Source organism: Aegilops tauschii, chromosome 6 (genome assembly GCF_002575655.3).
Source record: "Aegilops tauschii subsp. strangulata cultivar AL8/78 chromosome 6, Aet v6.0, whole genome shotgun sequence".
Classification (NCBI taxonomy): domain Eukaryota; kingdom Viridiplantae; phylum Streptophyta; class Magnoliopsida; order Poales; family Poaceae; genus Aegilops; species Aegilops tauschii.
Window position 1 is genome coordinate 268,253,795 of NC_053040.3, and position 9,030 is coordinate 268,262,824.

A 9,030-nucleotide genomic window follows, 5' to 3' on the forward strand; every position below is an offset into this window, starting at 1 on the left:
CGAATTTGCGCACCTTTGGAACCAAGGTCAATCCGACTAAGTGTACATTTGGTGTACCAGCAGGCAAATTAGTCGGTTTCCTCGTTTCTGAATGTGGGATCGATGCTAATCCTGGGAAGATCGGGGCCATCGTCCGAATGAAGCGACCAGAATGTCTCCACGGTGTACAGTGCCTCACGGGTTGCCTGGTTGCCCTGAGCAGATTCATCTCAAGACTCGGTGAAAAAGCCATGTTGATTTACCGATTTATGAAGAAGTCAGACAGGTTCCAATGGACTCTCAGAGCGCAGGCTGCGTTCCAGGAACTTAAAGCCCTACTTTCCACCCAGCCGGTGCTAGTTGCTACGAGCAGAAAAGAGCCTTTCCTCCAATACATCGCAACCACAGGCCGAGTGGTTAGCACGGTTCTCACCGTGGAATAGGAAGAACAAGGCAAAACCTTCAAGCTCCAACGACCAGTCTAGTACATCTCCGAAGTCATGACCCCTTCCAAGAAAAGGTATCCGCACTATCAGAAGCTAGTATATGAAATCTACCTAACTGCAAAGAAGGTGGCACACTACTTCCAAGAACACTCAGTCACGGTGATAAGTGACACCCCTCTGTCGGAGATCATGAGTAACAGAGATGCCACGGTCCAAGTGGCAAAGTGGGTCATCGAGCTCCTTCCACTTGACATCAAGTTTGAAGCCAAGAAAGCCATCAAGTCACAAGCCCTGGTAGAGTTCCTCGCCGAATGGATTGAGCAAGAGCAACCCGTCCTGAGTGTTCCCGAACACTGGGCGATGTTCTTTGATAGCTCCAAGATGCTTCATGGCTTCGGAGCCGGAGTGGTCTTCGTGTCTCCTAAAGGCAACCAAATAAGTTATGTGCTTCAGATTCACTTTGACTCCTCCAATAACGGAGCCGAATACGAAGCTCTCCTATATGGGCTGCGAATGCCAATTTCTCTAGGAATTTGTCGACTGATGGTCTATGGCGACTTGGACCTAGTAGTCAACAAAGTCATGAAAGAGTGGGATATCCGCAGTCCCGCGATGATGGGTTACTGCAACACCGTCAGAAAGATGCAGAAGCACTTTGAAGGGTTGGAACTCCATCACGTGTCACGCCTCAAGAACCAAGCAACTGTGCTTTGGCCCAGATGGGTTCAACCCGGAAGACAGTGCCAAAAATGTGTTCCTGGAACACCTGCACTCGCCCACAATCAAGGAAGATCCTTTTGTGGAAGAGCCCCTGCAACAAGTCGGTCCTTCCAATCCGACTGTAGTAGACATCCCTGCGGTAATCGACCTAGTCGAAGAGATCCTTGTTATCACTCCCAAGTGGATTGAACCATACCTGGCTTACCTGCTCCGGCAGGAGCTCCCAGAAGATGAAGCTGAAGCTCGCCAGATGGTCCGTCGACCTAAGGCATTCACCGTCATGGGGGACCAATTGTACAAGAAAAGCACCACCGGAGTTACTCAGCGATGCATATCACCAGAGGAAGGGCCAAAAATTCTGCAGGAGATTCACTCCGGGACATGTGGGCATCACGCATCCTCTCGGACCCTGGTCGCCAAAGCATTCAGGGCTATGTTCTATTGGCACCGAGCCAATGAAGTAGCCCGAGATATAGTGGATCAATGCGTCGGGTGCCAGTTTTACGTGAATCAATCGCACAAGTCGGCATCCTCTCTGAAGACTATTCCCCTTACTTGGCCATTCGTCGTCTGGGGACTAGATATGGTCGGCACTCTTCGGATTGGGGAAAGTGGTTTCACGCACCTGTTGGTGGCAGTCGACAAGTTTACCAAGTGGATCGAGGCCAAGCCAATAAAGAAGTTAGACTCAGCCACTGCCATTCAGTTCATCACAGAGATAATCTTCATATTCGGAGTCCCTCACAGCATCACCACTGACAACGGGTCTAACTTCGACTCGGACGAGTTCCATGAGTTTTGCTACACCCAAGGCACTCGGGTCGATTACGCCTCTGTGGTGCACCCGTAGTCGAATGCGGAAGCCGAGCGAGCGAATGGACTCATACTCCAAGGATTGAAATCTCGCCTCATGCGCGACCTAACTCACGCGGCAGGGGCCTAGTTGACCGACCTACCATTAGTCCTTTGAGGCCTGCGGACAACCCCGAATCGATCCACCAATCGCACCCCGTTCTTCATGGTGTACGGGTCAGAAGCAGTTTTACCGAGTGACTCGCTCCACAATTCTCCCCAAGTGGATCTTTACTCGGAGGCCAAAGCTGAAGAGGCAAGGCAGGATGGCCTCGACCTCAAGGACGAGGAGTGTGAGCTAGCACTTATAAGATCAACATTGTACCAACAAGATTTGCGTTGCTACCACGATAGGCACGTCAGAGGGCATGCCTTCCAGGAAGGAGACCCGGTCCTCCGAGTGGATCAGTAGAAGCCTCACAAGCTGGCGACCCCTTGGGAGGGCCACTCGCCATATCGAAGGTCCTACACTTACAGACTCTACAACTTCGCCAAAGAATCAGAAGAGCTCAGAGCTTGGAACGCGGATGTGCTCCGCAAATTTTACACTTAAAATAAAACTTCTCCTTTGTAATAGTTAGTCCAAATGAACTTAGATGAATAAAAGTCTTGCTTTTCCCATATATCATCTAGTTCGACCTAGGGTCACATTTCACTTAGGTGACTAACTGCATTCGAAAACTAACACACCTCGAGTAGGTGAAGAGAGGAGAAGGCCTAGCCGCAAATCAGCTTTCGCCTAAGTTAAAAAAACAATCCGAGTGAGGATCTACTCCACACTCGGGGGCTAAGTTGCAGACTAGATTTCGCCTAAGTTAAAAAACAATCCGAGTGAGGATCTGCTCCACACTCGGGGGCTTAGCTGCGAACCAGCTTTCTCCTAAGTTAAAAAACAATCTGAGTGAGGATCTTCTCCACACTCAGGGGCTTAGCTGTTAACTAGCTTTCGCCTAACATTCCGAGTGAGGATCCACTCCACACACGAGGGCTTAGCTGCAAACCAGTTTTCGCCTAGGTTAAAATACAATCCGAGTGAGGATTTGCTCCACACTCGGGGGCTTAGCTACGAACCAGCTTTCGCCTAAGTTAAAAATACAATCCGAATGAGGATTTTCTCCATAGTCGGGGGCTTAGCTGCGAACCAGCTTTCGCCTAAGTTAAAAAACAATCTAAGTGAGGATCTGCTCAACGACCGGGGCTTAGCTACGAACCAGCTTTTTCCTAAGTTAAAAAACAATCCAAGTGAGTATCTGCTCCACACTCGGGGCTTAGCTGTTAACCAGCTTTCGCCTAACAATCCGAGTGAGGATCCGCTCCACACTTGGGGGCTTAGTTGCAAACCAGTTTTCGTCTAAGTTAAAATACAATCCGAGTGAGGATTTGCTCCACACTCGAGGGCTTAGCTATGAACCAGCTTTCGCCTAAGTTAAAAATACGATCCGAGTGAGGATTTTCTCCACACTCGGGGGCTTAGCTGCGAACCATCTTTCGCCTAGGTTAAAAATGCAATCCGAGTGGGGATCTGCTCCACACTCGGAGGCTTAGCCGTGAACCAGCTTGCGCCGAAGCAAAACAAAACAAGAAGCAGATAGAGACTTAAAGGTTCTCAAATCAAAGATTCGATACATCCGAATGTTTCAAAAGAATAGCGATCCTAGAGCGCGGCGAAGTATCTGATCACATTAACCACCCGGCATTCCGGGGAAAATTTAATCAAGTGTTTTAAGCGTCGGGCCGAGGACTGGCTGTATCAACGAAGATCTCAAGTCGATCCCGTCATTGATGCGTGTGGCGACTTTTGCGAAGCTCTTCATGAAATCCTCAAACTTGAGGTTCTTCTTGTTCATCACTCGGAGGCCCTTCAGCTTCTGCTCGTCCACGTTCTCGCAATGAATAGGGACGACCTGCAATGCCACATTGGCACCACTTCGAGCAGCTGTCGGGGAAAACAAACAGGGGCATGCGTTTTCCCCTGACTCGTGCACGGACAAGCCAAGGCCGAGCCAAGATATACAAGAACCAAGAGATTCGAAGAACCAGCCTACAGATCAACGGAACCAAGATCGAGCCAAAGAAGCAGAATATCGACAAGAGAAGGGTCTCCCTTGCGGGGCAGGCGAGCCCAGCAAGGGGCGAGGCCACCACCAGAAGAAACCAACCGAAGCACCCCGGCAGGGTCTGCTGGGGCTCACGGAGGCAGAGCCACCTTACCATCCACTCAAGCATGACCCACATCGTCAATCAGTGCGGTGTCAAGCTGCAAAGTGATCAAGTGGTAGCCATTTCCTACAAGAGAAACCCGCAGATGACACCCGTCCTGCGATGTGTCACGAGAACAGGCGCAGAGTAGGCGAGATAGCCTGGCAAGCCTTGCCGGGCAACCAATGATGTGACACTAACGGTGCATTTAATGCGCCTAGTCAGCCTGCAGAGTTAGGTATGATAGTACTGTTTGCTATCATATCAGTGCATAATGACTACTTTGCCATTGTGGTGACCCCTTGATCTATAAAAGGAGGCTCATGGCAACCCTAGAAGGGGTTAGAAGTTTGGATAACTCACAGCCCCATACGCGCGTAGTCGCTGCTGCCCCAAGGCAACCCCTACCGGGCAAGTGGACTACGCTCCACCAGCACCTTTCCCACCATCAATCCACCAAAGCAGGAGTAGGGTTTTACGCCTCACGGCAGCCCGAACCTGGGTAAATCGCCTGTGTGATCTCTACCGTGCTGCCCCATGCCCCTCTGCTCTTTGTGCAATGCGTCGGCCCCCTGCCGAACCAGCAAGGGACCTCCTGGTCCCATAGGTGGCCGTGGTTTCCCGCGATATCTTTGGTGTGCTAGGTAGGGGGCTCGCTTGTGCGAATCCGAAGGCGTGCGCAGTGTGTCATTTTCACCACCATCGTCATCTTCGAGGACGCCATCGACCGTGGCACCCCCAAAGACACAGGAGCGAAGTGGGGCCATCCCCGCTCCATTGTTGTTGATCTCCACGCCTCGCCGTAGCCACGACCACGGCGAAAATTTCCACGGATGGCGATCGATCCTCCCCGGCGGCCCATTCGACGCGCCCGCCACCCGGGCACCGCTCGAAGAAGGGACACGAGGCGTGCAGGCACGAGCTCGCTTCTTCCCGTCCCTCCCTCTCATCAGCAGTCGAACCGCTCTAGCCTCAGCGTCATCGACGTCAACGATAACCGCGCGGTGCTCGGTCCAGTATTTCCCCCATGAGGGTAATACTGAGCAAAGTGCTGGGATGAGTCCGTCGATTGATGCCCCGGCAAGCATATTTCGGCAAGGCTGCCTGTGTCGGCACGACCCACGCAATGACAACCACTTCACTGACTCAAGGGGAGAGGAGCGAAGGGGAAGAGGAACCAGAGGAGCCCGACGCTACTCCCCGATGGCCGTCGGCCGCAAGAAACGCATATCGGTCCCTGCCGGGAACGAAGAAACAACCTGATTGACTTCTGCTCCTCCAAGTGCCGCGGGCGCACCAGGCGCGCGTGGTCCCAGGTTGACGCCTTTTACATATTTGCAGTCGTTTATCCCTAAACCCTAGTCAGTGTTCGTATCGTGAGAGCCCTCCTGCGATGGAACCTTGGTCAGTTTCTTTGATCGCACCGTCGTCCAGTCCAGAGCCATGCTCGCAGGTCGAGTGGCTGCGTCGAGAGCTACCAAGGAAAAACCTGCAGAGACGCATCCATGCCAAGATGACTGTTAAGGGCCAGGCCATTATGAAAATCACAGCAATATGATATCGGTAGGCATCCAGAGCATACACAGGAATTGATCATACGAACACAAGAGTACAGGGTTCAAAGGGATAAACACGCATTTAAATATCTAGCTAGAAATATCAGTTTCGCACAAACACTAGAGATAGCATAACTAAACGCAAAATATATATCATGTTCCATTACAGGGCCTTGTGGAAACGAAAGTGGCCCGATACTTGGTCCGATGACAAGGAGGAACAGCTTAAACGCGAAGAACCATGTCGGCGCGGGGAGCAGCCTTCTTTTCGGCAGCTGCGATGTCAGCGTCCGCTGGGGGCTTCTTGAATCCATCGTCGAGGTCGAGCTCTGGGTGGCGGCAGGCGATATTGCTCAAGACCATGAAGAGGGTGTTGCGGGCAAGCTTCCGAGACTCGATCGCGAAGCGCTCGGCCCTCCCCTCTTCATGCACCTTCAGCTTGTCGATCAGCTTGTTGAAGAAGAGCCCCAGCTTGACGCTCCAGACCTCCTGCTCGCTGGCTGAATAGACTGGGCCGTCCATACCCATCGTCGCCGCTTGGGCACCAAGGCGATTGGCGATGTCAATCAGGCTCTTGATCCAGAGGTTTCTCATGTCAACCTAGTTCGGGCAATCCACATCGCCCCTGACCCCGCCTCCCCGACACCGCCGCGACGGCCCTCGCCTCTGCCCCGAAGGCAGCCGTGCCCTCGTCGGTCGACATTGTTCGCCGTCGCCAGTGCCTCCCATCATGGCCGGACTGCCCCGTCCCCGACTCACCTTCATCGGACTCCCACAAGCCTCGCCGGCCCCCGATCCCTTGCAACAGGGGTGAGCAAGTCATTTGTGTTTTGGAAGATGGCTCTCCTCTCCCCTCCACCTGCCCTCCCATCACCCTAATGGAGATCTTCGCCGACAACTTCAATGGAGGGTCTTCTACATTGGGACTTCAACCCCGGCCTAGCGGTTGCGGATCAGGTGCGTCGACGTTTTGGCTCTACGGTTCATTTCTCCCCCGTCCATGGGACCAAGGAGTTTTTCTTGGTCGTCTACTTCTCATCGGCTTCCTTCGTTCTATCGGAAGAATCAGTTGGTTTGGCGCTCCAATGTTGCATTGGTGGTTTACCTTCGGGCTTCAATGTTCAAACCCTAAGTGATCAGCGCTTTCGTTTCTCTGTGGCTTCCAACAAAGTTGGTCATTTCATATATCACCTCAAAGATCGCATCTGGCCGGATTTCATATGCCATTTTCAGTTATTTCGAACCACGGATCATGGCGCTGCTCACATTGACAACTTTTGGCACTCTGATGAAAATGCACATGAGATTGCTATACGTTCACCTATTGCTATCAGGTCTACTCTGGATTTTTCACACCCTCATGGCCAATTGAATTCGGATTCTCTTCATGGTCTGCATGGCATCGGGCCATCTTTGCCTCGTCAAGATCTGCCGGAATCCTTCCCGCCGACGACCACCACGTCCATTCCGGCCACCAATCTTCACTTTGGTAACTTGATACAGACAGTTAATGGTCTTAATGGTCTTAATGGTAACTATGGCTCCCAATCTGCGGCCGGTCTTTCCTTTGGGGATCTTGGTCGGCTTCATCAGTTTAATGAGCCGGCGGCTATTCAGGAGAATCAGCATTTATTACCAGATAAAGTTTGTTTGGGCACAATATCTTGTGACTTGGTGAGTGACTGATCAACCCCAACTAATTTGAGATTTGAGGGTCAGTCTTTTAAGCAATCATATTGGGATTCCATCCCAACCTTCATGATCTACCACATTTTGGATCAACTTCGGTTTGGGTACTCTATTTCACATATTGCGACCATTTGGTCCCTCTCTTCCATTCCAACACTGGACTACATCTATAAGAGATTACATATTTGTGCAACTTGTGATATTGTGGGACATCTCTCTAATAATTGTCCGGGGAAACCATGTGATACTTGCTTGGAGGCGCCTTGTAAATGCACGGATATAAATCAGGGAATCCTTGGAGATACTCAAAAATGTTGAACGAACCCACCCTGAGGCTGGCCCTTCGACCATTATATCTTGCCAAACGTGCAACTCTACCAACCATTCTTATTATAATTGCCCGGGCCTCAGATGGTGCTCCTCGTGCGGCTGGCTGGCCCACTTCTCTGGAGATTGTTGGGGAGCCCAGGTCTCCCGCCTTAAATGGGCCCCTAAACAGATGCCCACGAACCTCGGTCCGATCCAGGTTCCTAAGCTGCCTTTCCAGAGTAAGGATTTCTTGCCGCCTGAAAGAATGGACAAATCAATTTTGACAGATTCTTTTCAAAATATTTCTAGCAACTTATCTCGGTCTATCCCAGTCAATATCGTTCAGCGGCATCCAATCAACTAGCGTGATTTTAATGACTCACTTGCCCCCACCCACCCCGGTCCCATAGCGGGCAGGAAAGACACCGATGCCGTCCGATGCAGATCGTGTGGTGACCCTGGCCACGTAGCAACATCTTGTTGGGTCAAGCAGAGGCAGGGCCGTCGCGTTTGGGTTCCCAAGAGGAAAAATACCCCTGTCGATACGCCTTCCTCTCTGTCACCTGTCATTCCCTCCGTCCCTTCCCCCGCCCCTCCACCGAGCTCTCCCATGGAGAACTACCCCGTCAATGTCGTACCGTACATGCTGCAGGGCATGACAATCGAGCTGGGGCCTGAAGATCGACTGGTCAGAGACGAGATGGTGGTTAGTCCGGTGCAGCCGATCCGCCATGACTTCTTGGCCATTGCAGAGGTGAACCGCTTCGTCCCTTTCCATAAGAAAGCTCTGCTTCGCCACACCATCGAAGGTTTGCTCCATGAGTCCAACTTTTTCCCCACAGAAGTTGACGATTATCCACTAGGTATTGGCATCTTTGGTTTCGTGGATTCGGTTGTGAGAGATGTTGTAGTGGGCACGACCTTTGAGCTAGATGAGGATGAGGATAACCAAGGCACCATTGTTTCTTTTGTTCCTCACGATGCTGCTATCAATATGCGCCAAACTACCCTTGGGCCTCAAGTGTGGTTGCTTTATATTGGTTTTCCGCATGATTATCAGACGTCTCATTACATTCATAAGTCTGTGGACAAGTTTGGTGAGCTTATAACTTGGAATAATCCTAGAGGAGACAGGAAGTTTGTTCTGATCAAAGCTCGTGTTCTTAGTTTGCGCTGGGTCCCCAAAAGCTTTGTTATGCATTAGCTGGGTGGAGAGCGCCATTGCTGGACGGTCTGTGTCACAATCTTGCGCAGCAATGATTGGAACGCACATATCCCGG

The 9,030-nt window shown here is 51.5% G+C and overlaps 1 protein-coding gene across 1 annotated transcript; it reads left to right on the forward strand.

Moving 5' to 3' along the window:
- Positions 1 to 479: 479 nt before the first annotated feature.
- Positions 480 to 1,995, forward strand: LOC141026016 (uncharacterized). The gene is made up of 2 exons (XM_073501955.1): positions 480 to 852; positions 1,145 to 1,995. The coding sequence occupies exons 1-2, from the start codon at positions 480 to 482 to the stop codon at positions 1,993 to 1,995; spliced, it is 1,224 nt and encodes a 407-aa protein (XP_073358056.1).
- The last annotated feature ends 7,035 nt before the right edge of the window (positions 1,996 to 9,030 follow it).